Here is a 15,124-nt window from a genome sequence, read left to right on the forward strand (position 1 = left end):
CCCTGGGGAAGAAAATGGAAACTCACTCCAGTACTCTTGCCTGGAAAATCCCATACCAGGAGGAACCTGGTAGTCTACAGTCCATGGAGTTGCAAAGAGTCAGACATGACTGAGCAACTTCATTTTCTTATATAAAAAATGAAATGAGAAAAGGATTTAAATATTTCACTACAAAAATAACTAAACACAAAAGAAAACAGTGAGGCAGGAAATAGGGGGTAAAAGATTATAAAGTATATAAAAATAACAAACAGATGACAGAAAGAAAATAAATATTTACAGACATGACAGAAGTAACATGACAACAGCCCCTCTTATCAGTAATTACTTTAAATGGAAATGGATTAAACTCTCCAATCAAACAGAGATTGGCAGAATGCATAAAACCACATTTCATGGTGTTTACAAGAGATTCAATTTTAGATCTGCTGTACAACAAAGTGAATCAACTACTGGCATACATATATTTCCTCTCTCTTAGACCTTCCTCTTACCCCACACACCCACCCATCTAGGTCATCACTGAGCATACACATGAGCTCCCTGTTCTATGCAGCAGGTTCCCACTACCTATTTTTTCCATGGTAGTATATATATATATATATATATATATGTCAATCCTAACCTTCCAGTTCATCCCACCCTCGCATTCCCATCTTTTCCCCCGCTTAGTGTCCACATGTCTGTTTTCTATGTCTGCATCTCTATTCCTGCCTTGTAAATAGGTTCATCTCTGCCTTTTTTCTGGATTCCATATATATGCATTGATATGTGATATTTGTTTTTCTCTTTCTGACTTATTTCACTCTGTATGACAGACTCTAGGACCATCCACATATCTACAAACAACCCAATTTTGTACCTTTTTATGGCTGAGTAATGTTACATTGTACAGATTTACCATTTTTTCTTTTTTTGTATTTTTTGAACATTAATAAAAGTTTCAATACAGCAAGAAAACATAATAATTATAAACATTTATGTACATAATACAGACAAGCAAAATTTATAAAGCAAACACTGACAGAATTGAAACTGTATTATAATAGTTGGAGATTTTAATACCCCACTCTTATTAACAGACAGAACAACCAGACAGAATATAAATAGGGAAACAGAGGACTCAATCAATACAAGAAACTAACTGTACCTAACAGACATATGCAAAATGCTCCGCCCAACAATAGGATGCACAAACTTCTCAAGTACACATGGGACATTTTCAGGACAGACCAGATATTTGGCCACAAAATCTCAATAGGCTTTAAAAGATAGGTAACAGGACAAAGTTAGAAGTCAATAACAAAACAAAAATGAAAATTTACATATTTGTGGAACTTAATACACTTTCAAGCAACCAGTGGATCAAAAAAGTAATCACTAGGCAAACTATAAAATATTTGGATATGTGATTAAAATAAAAACAAAATCCTTGGGATGTAGCAAAAGTAGTGCATGGGGGGAAATGTATATCTAAATGTGAACATTTAAAAAAAAAAGAAAGATCTCAAATCAACAACCTAACTTTAAAACTTAAGAAAATGGAAAAAGCAAAAGGAATAAAATAATAAAGATCAAAACAGAAATAAACAAAATGAAGAACAGAAAATCAACAGAGAAAAGTCAGTGAAACCCAAGGTAATTCTCTGAATATATCAACAAAACTGATAAGCTTTTAACATGATATACAAACATGAAAAAGAGAAAAGACTCAAATTACTGAAGTCAGAAATTAAAGTGGGAAAATTACCACCAATTTAACAGAAATATGAGGGTTATAAGACAGTACTATAAGGAATCATATCCCAACAAACTAGATAAACTCAATGAAATGGACAAATTCCTAGAAACATAAAACCTACCAAGACTGAATCAGAAAAGAAATCAGTAAAGAATAAGAAAACGCAAATAGACCTACAATGGGTAAGAAATTGAATCATTAACCAAAACTCTCCAAACAAAGAAAATTCCTGAACCCAATAACTACACTGGTGAATTTCATCAAACATTCCAAGAATAACAAATACCAAACCATTAGGATGGCTACATCAAAAAATCAGAAATTAATAAGGATGTGTTAACATGGAAAACTTGGAACATTTGTGTCTTGTTTTTATAGCCACTGTGGAAAACAGTATGGTGTTTACTCAAAAAATTAAAAAAATAATGCATACAATCCAGCAATTCTACCTTCTGGTAAATACCTGAAAGAATTGAAAGCAGGGTCTTGAAGGGCTATTCATATACCCATGTCCAAGCTGCGTCATTCACAAGAGCTAAGATGTTCAAGCAACCCAAATGTCCATCAGCTAATGAATGGATGAGAAAACTGTGGTACATACATATAATAGACTATTCAGTTCAGTTCAGTTCAGTCGCTCAGTCATGTCCGACTCTTTGCGACCCCATGAATCGCAGCACGCCAGGCCTCCCTGTCCATCACCAACTCCCGGAGTTCACTCAGACTCACGTCCATCGAGTCAGAGATGCCATCCAGCCATCTCATCCTCTGTTGTCCCCTTCTCCTCCTGCCCCGAATCCCTCCCAGCATCAGAGTCTTTTCCAATGAGTCAACTCTTCGCATGAGGTGGCCAAAGTACTGGAGTTTCAGCTTTAGCATCATTCCCTCCAAAGAAATCCCAGGGCTGATCTCCTTCAGAATGGACTGGTTGGATCTCCTTGCAGTCTAAGGGACTCTCAACAGTCTTCTCCAATACCACAGTTCAAAAGCATCAATTCTTCGGCGCTCAGCCTTCTTCACAGTCCAACTGTCACATCCATACATGACCACAGGAAAAACCATAGCCTTGACTAGACGGACCTTTGTTGGCAAAGTAATGTCTCTGCTTTTGAATATGCTATCTAGGTTGGTCATAACTTTTCTTCCAAGGAGTAAGCATCTTTTAATTTCATGGCTGCAGTCACCATCTGCAGTGATTTTGGAGCCCAAAAAAATAAAGTCTGATACTGTTTCCACTGTTTCCCCATAATAGACTATTATTCAGCCTTAAAAAGGAATGAAATTCTGTAATGAATGAATTCAACATGGATGAACCTTGAGAACTTCATCCTAAGTGAAATAAGTTAGTCTTAGATAAATGTGTGATTCCACTTACATGAATCAAAATCACAAACAGAAACACTGATGAGGGATTGATGAAAGTTCATTGTTTAATGAGAATTTGAGTTTACAAGATGAAAAGTGTTAGGTAGGTAGATGGTGGTGATTGTTGTATAACACAGTGAATGTACATTAAAACCACAGCATTTTATATTAAAAATCATTGCAAAAGTAAGTTTTGTATGTATTTTAACACAATGAAGACACTTTTTAAAGAATGGGGAATCTGAGTGAGTTATAGACTCTTAGTTAAAAAAATCATGTTCTTGTGAAAACCTATACTCAAATGTTCCTAACCTTTATCTATAATAAATAGAAACAATCAGGTATCTTTCAGTTGATGAATAATTATAGAAATAGTACATTCATACAATGGAACACTATCCATCAATGAAACTGAAAAAAACTGTAGATGCATGCAACAATCTGGATGAATGTCAAAGGGAATTATACTGAGTGGAAAAAAGGCCAATCACAACAGGCTGCATACTGTGTGATTCTTCTATATAACTTTCTTAAAATGACAGGATTATAGAAGTGCAGAAGAGATTAGTCATTGAGAGACGTTAGGATTTGAGGTGAGTAGATGCAGATGGAAGGAAGGGGAGTGTGGTTATCAAAGGGCAACAAAAGTAGTAATACTTCTGGTGATTCCAGTTGAGGTTCGATGTATGAGACAGAGTGCTCAGGGCTGGTGCACTGGGATGACCCTGAGGGACGGGATGGGGAAGGAGGTGGGAGAGGGGTTCAGGATGGGGAACACATGTTCACCCGTGGCTGATTCATGTCAAGGTATGGCAAAAACCACTACAATATTGTAAAGTAATTAGCCTCCAATTAAAATAAATAAAACACATACACACATTTGTAAAAAAAAAAAAGAAAAACTGGAGCTGGAAATTAAGAGCTTTGAATCCAAGGCTAAGGAGATTGAACTCTTTCCTATAGGCATCGGGGGAATCCTCAGGGTGTTTGAGTGAAACACAGACATTTACATGTTTAGAAGCAACTTCCTGTAGCACTGTGGCTAATAAGGAGGCCAGGCTAGTGGTATCTTAAGAATCTTTCTTCACCTCTCCAAAATACTAGAAATGATCATTCATGGGGTATGTTTACTGAGCTTATGCAAAACTGAAGGTATTCCTAGCAACTTTTCCCTACCTTACCTCCACATCTTTAAAATTCAGTAAGTCAGTATTATCTTAGGTCTTGAGATGTTAATGACTTTGAATAATTGTCAACAGTTGCAATTATAATGACTGATACTTTATCATTTCTCATAATGAGCAATGCTAATTAAATTGATTGTGCTAGGGAAAAAGTAATACTTCTGATGATTAAACCAGTCTATCTTGGTTATGCTGTTAAGATCAGCAAACATATATATGATAAAACTGCACTGAACTATATATACAAAACACACATAAAATGAATGTAAGTAAAACTTGGAAAATTTGAGTAAGATTGGTGGGTTTTATCAATATCAATAGCTTGGTTTCGATATCATACCATTACAAGTTTTACCAATGGAGTAACACATCATCACATCATCATTTTGTATTATTTCCTACATGTTAACATGCAATCAAGGAGATCCAACCAGTCCATTCTGAAGGAGATCAGCCCTGGGGTTTCTTTGGAAGGAATGATGCTAAAGCTGAAACTCCAGTACTTTGGCCACCTCATGTGAAGAGTTGACTCATTGGAAAAGACTCTGATGCTGGGCGGGATTGAGGGCAGGAGAAGAAGGGGACAACAGAGGATGAGATGGCTGGATGGCATCACTGACTCGATGGACGAGAGTCCAGCGACTGAACTGAACATGCAATCATTTCAAAATAAAAAGTTTAAAAAACACTATAGACTATTTTTTTAAATACAATACAAATGTACTCTGGGTTTGGTTTTTCTAGCAGTCACGTATGGATGTGAAAGTTGGACCATACAGAAGGCTAGAGCACCAAAGAATTGACACTTTCGAACTGGTAGTGTTGGAGAAGACTCTTGAGGGTCCCTTGGACTGCAAGGAGATCAAACCAGTCAGTCTTAAAGGAAATCAACCCTGAATATTCATTGTAAGGATTGATGCTGAAGCTGTTACTCCAGCGCTTTGGCCACCTGATATGAAGAGCTGATTCATTATAAAAGACCCTGATGCTGGGAAAGACTGAAGGCAGGAGGAGACGGGAACAACAGAGGACAAGATGGTTGGATGGCATCACCAACTCAATGAACATGAGTTTGAGCAAGCACCAAGAAATGGCGAAGGACAGGGAAGCCTGGCATGTTGCAGTCCATGGAGTCAAAAAGAGTTGGACGTGACTGCGTGACTAAACAATAACAACTCTGGGTTTTATATCAAAAGTATTATAACCAGAAGAGCACAAAGGGCAGAAGGTAGTAAATAGAACTGTGTTGTCCTAAGGCTTTAATAAAAGATGCTTGCTCCTTGGAAGGAAAGTTATGACCAACCTAGATAGCATATTCAAAAGCAGAGATATTACTTTGCCAACAAAGGTCTGTTTAGTCAAGGCTATGGTTTTTCCTGTGGTCGTGTATGGATGTGAGAGTTGGACTATGAAGAAGGCTGAGCACCGAAGAATTGATGCTTTTGAACTGTGGTGTTGGAAAAGACTCTGGACAGTCCCTTGGACTGCAAGGAGATCCAACCAGTCCATCCTAAAGGAGATCAGCCCTGGGATTTCTTTGGAAGGAAAGATGCTAAAGCTGAAACTCCAGTACTTTGGCCACCTCATGCGAAGAGTTGACTCACTAAAAAAGACTCTGATGCTGGGAGGGATTGGGGGCAGGAGTAGAAGGGGACGACAGAGGATGAGATGGCTGGATGGCATCACTGACTTGATGGACGTGAGTCTCAGTGAACTCCGGGAGTTGGTGATGGACAGGGAGGCCTGGCGTGCTGCGATTCATGGGGTCGCAAAGAGTCGGACACGACTGAGCGACTGATCTGATCTGATCTGATTTTATATTATAGAATAATATTAATTTAAAGTAGATTATAATGATAATTATAATCCCTAGAGCAACCACTAAAAAATAATTCAAAAATGTAAAAGCCTATAGCAGAGACAGAAAAGAACACTAAAGAATTAGAAATTAACTAAAAAATTAAAACATAGGAAAGAACAACCAACTCACCAAGAATAGAGAGGATATATAGGAAAAAATGGTCCTAATTATAATATAAACCCAAGTATGCCAGGTAAACTAAATATTAATGGACCAAAGATTCTCATTAAAAAATAGACATTATCCTCATAAATATAAAAGCAAGAACCAATATTCTGTTTATAAAAGATGCACTTTAAACATAAATATGCAAAGCAGTTGAAAGACAAAGGACAAAAAAAACAACACACAAACACTAACTCTAAGAAAATGTAGCAATATTAATAAAAGCAATATTTAGACAAGAATTATAACCAGAGACCATGGATATTTCATAATGAAAGGGTGAATTCACCAAGAAGATCTAATAATTCTACATTTAAATGTATTTTTTAAATGTTTAAAATATAAGAAGCCAACAACCACTATAATAACCATAACAATAAACAGAGCTAAAGTGAGAAATAACACAAATCAGCAACCAGAGTGAGAGATATCAATACCCCTCTCTCCATAATTGACAGACAAGGCATTTGGAGCCCTTAATTCTCTGGTGAGGCAGACTGCTCACAGAAGTAAGAAGGCAGGTGACAATGGTCTAATCTTGTCGATATGATAGCTACTTCTTTTCTAAATAGAATAATATTTACTGTGAGAGAGGCCTTATGCATAGAATATTTTTTAAAAAGGATTTCCTAGTTGAATGTTTATTATATATTTTGTAAGTAATTATAGAATGTGGATTTATGAGGCATGGTTCCCTGGAGAAGGTCACATAAACTACATATCTCTTTGGGAATATTAAATGCAGATGTTCTGTAATGCAAATGCTTCCCTATAAGTGAAACAGCTCTGCAAAAACTCACTTGGAGCTCTTATCTATTACTGTAGGCCATAGAGTATGAATCCAATAAAGGAAAAAGCCTGCAAAGCTGAAATCAATGACTGACCTTTCCTTGCTTTCTCTAAACCTCTTGATTATTGCACCTTTGAAATTAATAATAAAGCTTCATAGTAGGTAAGTTCTATGCTGTGTGGGAGTTTGATCTGCAACAAACAAAGCATTAGAAAAAGAAGGGGAAAATACAGTATAAAATGTTTAAAAAGACTGTCAACCGAATTAAACTGACCAATATTTACAGAATACCACACCCAAGAAATGAACAGAGCTCATCATTTTTAGGTGGACATGGGAAATTCATCAAGACAAATGATTTAGTATGCAAGGAGACCAGTTAAAGTATTGAAGTCATAGAGACTTGTTCTTTGGTCACAATGAATTTGGAGAAGGAAATGGCAACCCACTCCAGTATTCCTGCCTGGAAAATCCCATGGACAGAGGAGCCTGGCGGGCTACAGTCCATGGGTCACAAAGAGTCAGACATGACTGCATGACTAACACACACATACACACACACACACACACACAATGAATTTAAGTCAAAAGCAAATAACACTAAGGATAGATGCATTAATACATTTCTAAAAGGCCAGCAATTCATTTCTAAGTAATCTATGAGTCAAGTGGGAAATAAAACACTTTTTAAATATTTTAAATTGGATGTTGTGGAATGTAAGTAATGCTTGTACGGTAATTTATAGCTTTAAACGTTTATTCTAGAAGAGAAAATTTAGAATCAAATGCCTAATTTTCTACCTAAAGAAACTAATACAAGAAGAGCAAAGTAAACCTAAAGGAAATATAAAAAAAGAAAATAAAGATAACAGCAGTCAATGAAATAGGAAAGAAAATTTGCAACAGAATATAGCTAATGAAGCTAAAATTTGGTTTCTTCAAATGGTTAGTACAATTCATAAACCTCTAGCAAGACTGACCAAAAATGGGAAAATAAAAATGTCTAATACTAAAATGTACTGGACCTACAGGTGACAGCTGAACAACATTCTGAATGTACTAAATTCTACTGAATTGTTACTTTAAATTGGTTAATTTTATGGGAATTTCATCTCAACAAATTAGTTTTCAAAATTAAAAATGTTAAAAACATTTAAAATTCCCACATCAGAAATAAGTCAGAGGACATCTTTGTAGGCATATAGTTTTGGTTAAAACAATGTATTTAAAGCATTCTCAGTCAAAATGGCAAGGTCACAATGTCTTGCACTAGTGGTCTGATCAAAATGAACACAGAGACTGCACTGGAAATGTGATTGGAATAAATATTCTGATTTAAACAGTATATGACTAACAAGGTACAACTGCTGAATTTCTTAAAATTCAGTTTCTTGAGGAGAAGTGCTCGGAACAGTCTGGTTCATGAATAATCATGATCCACCCTGTAGTATGCTGCTGCTGCTAAGTCGCTTCAGTCATGTCCGACTCTGTGCGACCCCATAGAGGGCAGCCCACCAGGCTTCCCCGTCCCTGGGATTCTCCTGGCAAGAATACTGGAGTGGGTTGCCATTTCCTTCTCCAATGCATGAAAGTGAAAAGTGAAAGTGAAGTCGCTCAGTCGTGTCCGACTCCTAGCGACCCCATGGACTGCAGCCTACCAGGCTCCTCTGTCCATGGATTTTCCAGGCAAGAGTACTGGAGTGGGGTGCCATTGCCTTCTCCAACCCTGTAGTATAGTTATATTTAAAAAACCCTTATACTCCTCTACTAGAATATAAGGGTTTCCTTACAAAAAGAATCATATCTTGCTTGTGTTGACTTTTCACTAAAACTAGTTAACTGGTCTATATACATATTACTATTTGGGAAATATCTGCTGAGCTAAATTGCTTTTCTTTTTTGATGTTCAAAAACAAGATTCATTATAGACAATTTTTCAAAACAAGTAACTTCCAAAGAGTCATATTAAACCATGTAAAGTTTAGATAGTGAAATAAGTCACTGAGTCATCAGAAATAGCACTATTCAGTTTCAGTATTTCTACTGCTTATGGGTGCTGACTTCAAGTACCTAGCCTTGAGGTTGGCAAGCTTGCCCTACAGCAGCAACAAACAAGTCACAGGTCTCAAAATCTTTCAATAGTGAGATACAGGTTAGTTTAAATAAGATATGGCTTTTATTTTCAATCTAAGTGTGTTCTCAAATTGGACTAATACTCTATCATTTTGCTGGCTATGCAAGAAGTCACATATAGAAACTTGAGTTTTTTGATGCCATTTTTGTGATATGTCTTTGTGCTGAGGGTACACCATTTCTGACTGCCCGACTGGCATGCCACATGGACAGCTCCTGCTTACCAGTTCCTAAGAGTGAAGATATGCCTGAGTGTTGGGACAGCATTTGCATCTCCTTAAATAATCACAAAATCCTGGGCTGAAGTTGAACATGCACCTGGACACATTCATCTAGCCTATGGTTCTCAATGGGAGCAATAATCATTTTCTCAGATGACATGTGGAAATATCTAGGGCATTTGAGATTGTCACAATGATGCAGTAACATCACTGGATGCTAAATATCCTACAATGTGGAGGAAGAGTCCTGAGCAACACAGAACTGAACACTCTCCAAAGTTAGTAGTGTTTCCTATTGGTCCAACCCACCTTCAACCACAACTAAACAAAAAGAGAAACTTCTCCAAGGACACGCTGCTTCTCAGAACCATTCACAGGAATGAACTAATTAGTCAAGACAGGAATAAGGGGTGAGATCCTTCAGAGAGAAACTCTAGAAAATACCCTGTTTGATTATAAAATTTTTGTTATGGGGATAACACTTTGCAGAAACTTGTCTAAGTCATAAGTGTGGTCATCACTTGTCTGATGGGTAGGCCAGGATTTGAAAACGAGTCTGTGGTCTACCAACCATTTGACACATAATAAAAGCTCAATAAATGGAAGCTATTATAATTAATTTCAACTACTAGTAATCTAAATAATAATTATGAGAAAAAATTTAACTAGAAACATTTCCTATATGAAAATAAGTAAAAGGAGACAGAAATACATATACATATATAATTTTCTAATGTTGAAAAAAAAAATGACATATTTTTTATCAATTCCCCTATGGTCAAAGAGCTAGGAAAAGTAACACAAGTGCATCTAGCAGCCAAGTTCATGGCTTCAAATACAAAAAGGCACCTATGGGAACTCCTACTAACCCCAAGAGATTTTGGATATACATCTATAACCACAGCATTGGTGATATCTACATCTCTTAACTGATGCCTATGTACACATACATCTGTATCTCCAAGGAAGCTGTGTCTTGGAAGCATTTAGAATTATCTGAAAAATTATTTTAAAATCTAATAGAAAGGGTATAGGGATTAACATGAGCAGTGACTAATAACAGTTGAGTTTGAAAAAGTTACCATTTCATTCCCAGGTGCTTTTAATTCAGAAAATCTGTCCCTAATTATATATTTATAAATATGGTATATAAATGATTTTACTTTATTTTCGTACTAGGATGTTTTAAGTTGTTTTTTCCCTTTTATTTATTTTTTTAAATTTATTTATTTTAATTGGAGGCTAATTACTTTACAATATTGTAACGGTTTTTGCCATACATTGAGATGAATCCACCAAGGGTGAACATGCCTTCCTTATTCTGAACCCCACCCACCTCCCTCCCCATCCCATCCCTCAGGGTCATCCCAGTGCACCAGCCCTGTCTCATGCATCGAACCTGGACTGGCAATCTATTTCACATATGATAATATACATGTTTCAATGCTATTCTCTCAAATCATCCCACCCTTGCCTTCTCCCACAGAGTCCAAAAGTCTGTTCTTTACATCGTGTCTCTCTTGCTGTCTCACATATAGGGTCATCATTACCATCTTTCTAATTACATATGTAGGTGTTAATATACTGTATTGGTGTTTTTCTTTCTGACTTACTTCACTCTGTATAATAGGCTCTGGTCTCATCCACCTCATTAGAACTGATTCAAATGCACTTTTTAATAGTTGAGTGATATTCCATTGTGTATATGTACCACAGCTTTCTTATCCATTCATCTGCAAATTTTATGTTTTTTGAAATAATGATTTAATTATGCCCTGGGTTATTCCTATAAGAGATCTAGATATCTGCATCACAAAGCCATTTATAAGGTACTGTAATCTATCTAGTAATGGCAGAGGAAATCATCAATTTTTTGAGCTCTGACTTTCATTGATAACATTATACAAAAAGAAAAAGAGCAACAATGATAAGAGATTGGAGCACAAGGATAAGGGGCTGAAGATTGTCCCAGGAAGAGAGCCTATCATTGATAAATGTTTGTTGGCAGAGGATGGGAGGGGCAGGAGGAGGAAAATAGGGGATTCCAAACAGATAACCACACACAGATACCCTGAGGAGGAACCTAAGTACCTTGGCTGGGATGCAGATTTTGTGCAAGTAAGGCAATACATGCAAAAAAAGGTATGATCAGTTACCTCAATCCATTGTAGTACAACCTCTTATAGTCAACATTTATTCTAGTGATATTTTCATCCGCAAGTTCCTGAAGGGTATAAAATGTGCCCACATGCTGAAAACCAGGAGCTTTGCTCTTGATATACCTTCTCTCAGAACCTGGTAACCAAGCAATCTATAAGGAGAAATAGGATGTCTTTCAGTGGATAAACAGCAGTCTAGACACAAATAGTCCCAGGTAGAATGGGAGGAGACCCATTCCAGCATGGGTACATTTTACAGGGAGCAGAGAGATTCCAGCCTTTGGTCAAAGAGTCAACCTGACTTAATATTGTCTAATGAACTTTTTTACAATTTACTTTAAATTGGAAGATAATTGCTTTAGATTGTTGTGTTGGTTTCTGCCATACAACATTTAATGAACTCCTATAATGAGGCTTTCACCAAGGATGTTCTGGAGCTGAGTTTTCCCAGTTAACATCATGGGACCAAGGGTCCACGGTGATATCATACTAGCCAAAGTGGATGAGGAGCTGGTAGGTGTGGATGAAAAGTCAGACTTATAAACATCTCCTCTGGCTGATGATGCTAAAAATCATCTTTGAGCGGAGTCATATCCTGCTAACAGAGGATGCTATTATGACTCATCTGTAGAAATAGTTCTGTTTGCAAAGATACATACTTGTTTCACTCATAGCATTGTTCCATATTTTGAAATTTTAAGACATTTGGAATGATCAGCTGCCAAAATGCAGCAGTTCTGAGAAACATGATGAACAAATCTCTGCTCAAATAAGAACCAAATGTCCTTTCTATATTACTAATGAAAACCAAATCCTCAAAGCCTTAGTTAGTATTCCATGCCCAGGCCCTTTCTAATTGATGTATGTTGGTGATGGTGAAGGTCACATTGTGTAGTAATCATACACTTTCCCTTTTAACATACTGGTGACATTTCATTTGGTTTGGAACAGTAAACAGCCTCAATGTTTTCCCCAATGATGTAAATTTAACTGGGTCATTCTTAGATTGCCACATGTAGTTGTATAAGCAACCAACTCCCATTTCTATAGACAGCAGAATTATTTAAGGATCCCAGGAAAGATCTACAAGGTAGGCCAGGTTCAAATGCTATGCTCTTGAGACAAGCAATCCACCTCCCAAACTCTATCATAAATACTGAGATATACATACCAGATGTTGCTCAATCTTAGAGTCAAGGATCACTCTTACTACAAGGTGGATATACGATAATCTGGAAGGATGTCTTGAAGGAGGAGCATTAAGATCAAATATCACCAATTTTTTTTCCTTCTGTGCAATTGCCAATAAATCAGTTAGTTTAGCAATCCTCTGATTTCTTGCTCTTTCCTTATCATCCTCTGATAAGGGTTTCATACGAAAAAATGGTTTGACCTAAAAATAAGTATATCAGAGAAAACATTGGCTCCTATCAAAAGCATTTTCCAATTCTCCTGCATTTAGCCCCACACCCAGCCCTACCTCCATGTTGATCCATTACCATTCAACCCACCAGGACTTCTGAAATACTGGTCCTGAGATAATAGTTGCCAAGAAGATAAATTAAATGTAATTTCCATTGGAAGTAATGGTATTTGCAATGATTTATTCCATACCATAGAACCTGTTGTATTTGCACTAAAGGTTCTTCCTATTCTTTTCTAGAGCTCCCTTTTCAAACTTTTTTAAAACTCAAGGTAATACAATTCATTTTTAGTTTCAATGGTCTCCCACATTCTCTCTCACTGTTCTAGTTATGGGCAATGAAAAAAAAAAAAAGAAATACACTTTAGCTTCAGACTGAATTGGATTCACACCCACCTCTATCATACATCTGCCTCCCTTGCCACATTCACCTGTTACAAACCTGTCCTCTACTTGCACAGCTTAGTTCAAATGCTACCTCCTCATGAAGACATCTTGAAATATTTCTGAACTAAAGAGACTTTGATGGCATTAAACTCCAATGACTAATTTTATGCCTCTTTAATTCTGTTCTCTATACTTACTTCTTTGCGTATGTCTTAAACCAAATTCAAATCTTGGCTTCATATGCTTCTTGCTTTCTAACCTTGGTAAAACCATTTATATTCTCAAAGTCTTTATTGTTCAAACTATAAAATGGGAAAGGGGAGGAATAATCTATGTATTTCTTATGATTATTTTGATGATTAAATATAGTAAAATATTTTCTGGGTCTAGGAGAATGTCTGGTACACAGAATACTGTACAATTCACAACAGTCCCCTCACTTTTCTACTTCTACTCAGTGTAACTTTCTCACAGCAGGAACTGTCAGCTTTTTTAAGACACAGCATTTTATCTTACACCTCAGTCCATATGTGTGTGTATATATATATATATATATATATATATATATATAGTCTATATTAAACTTAGTAGATGGCTACTTTTACCATTATTTGCCAATTTTAGATCACTTGTTGGTAAAGTTGGTGATAGATGGCTATTTTTCAGAAGGAAGCATTAGCTACCTCACATTTTCTCAAGACTAAAGTATTCTTCCTTTGTCTCAACACAACTTAATCTTCATTCTTATTCTGCTGCTGCTGCTGCTAAGTTGCTTCAGTCATGTCTGACTCTGTGCGACCCCATAGATGGCAGCCCACCAGGCTCCCCCGTCCCTGGGATTCTCCAGGCAAGAACACTGGAGTGGGTTGTCATTTCCTTCTCCAACACATAAAAGTGAAAAGTGAAAGTGAAGTCGCTCAGTCGTGTCCGACTCTAGCGACCCCATGGACTGCAGCCTACCAGGCTCCTCTGTCCATGGGATTTTCTAGGCAAAAGTACTGGAGTGGGGTGCCATTGCCTTCTCCATCATTCTTACTCTACCCTCTGTATTTCTTCTCGTTCCCATAACACCCTAAGAAAGCTGCCCTTTCTCACTTTTTTCTCAAGAAAGAATCATATTTCATAATACCAACAAGGCAGATCATCAGTATTGAATTAAACCATGGTCAATATCTGAGCTGAGTCAATAATTCTTTTCTTAATCCTCATAAATATAGGAATTTGCTTCATAACTCAAGATTTCCTTAGACTCTACCAGTTCTAGACTAAATGATTCACTTAACTGCTAGGCCTTCATGTGGGGAAAACAGTGGAAAAAACTGGACAGGAAAAGTCAAAAACAGATTTAAGTAACTCATTTGTGCTTAATTTCTAAAATGCCCCCAAATGGCAAAGGGAATAGGAAATCCATTATACAAGGATATTCATGAAGCCTTTCCCTTAAGGACAACTTGAACAAAAAAAAAAATTTAAATAGCAAAAACTATCAAGATTAACAGGAGGGTTTAAAACTAGATTCCAGTAGTTTAAAGTAGTAATATGGGTAGTCTAATAGCTTAGGTAAATCAGGCCTCACCTTAAAATACTCAGAAAAATACACTGGAATGGGACAAAGCCAATTTAGACTATCTCTAGCCTATGACTGAACATTTTAAAGGCTCTAGTAAGTAACAAGCTAGAAATAAAGACAAATTC

The 15,124-nt window shown here is 36.7% G+C and overlaps 1 protein-coding gene across 1 annotated transcript in view; it reads right to left on the bottom strand.

Moving 5' to 3' along the window:
- LOC113886063 (glycerophosphodiester phosphodiesterase domain-containing protein 4-like) overlaps positions 1 to 15,124 on the bottom strand; it is a 110,789-nt gene that overhangs the window by 29,357 nt on the left and 66,308 nt on the right. The window contains exons 11-12 of the mRNA XM_027531998.1: positions 12,791 to 13,012; positions 11,617 to 11,771 (exon numbers count right to left, since the gene is read on the bottom strand). Coding sequence (XP_027387799.1) covers positions 11,617 to 11,771; positions 12,791 to 13,012 — 377 coding nt within the window. The remainder of the gene's footprint in view (positions 1 to 11,616; positions 11,772 to 12,790; positions 13,013 to 15,124) is intronic.

The sequence above is a fragment of the Bos indicus x Bos taurus genome, chromosome 29 (assembly GCF_003369695.1).
Source record: "Bos indicus x Bos taurus breed Angus x Brahman F1 hybrid chromosome 29, Bos_hybrid_MaternalHap_v2.0, whole genome shotgun sequence".
In the NCBI taxonomy this organism is placed as follows: Eukaryota; Metazoa; Chordata; class Mammalia; order Artiodactyla; family Bovidae; genus Bos; species Bos indicus x Bos taurus.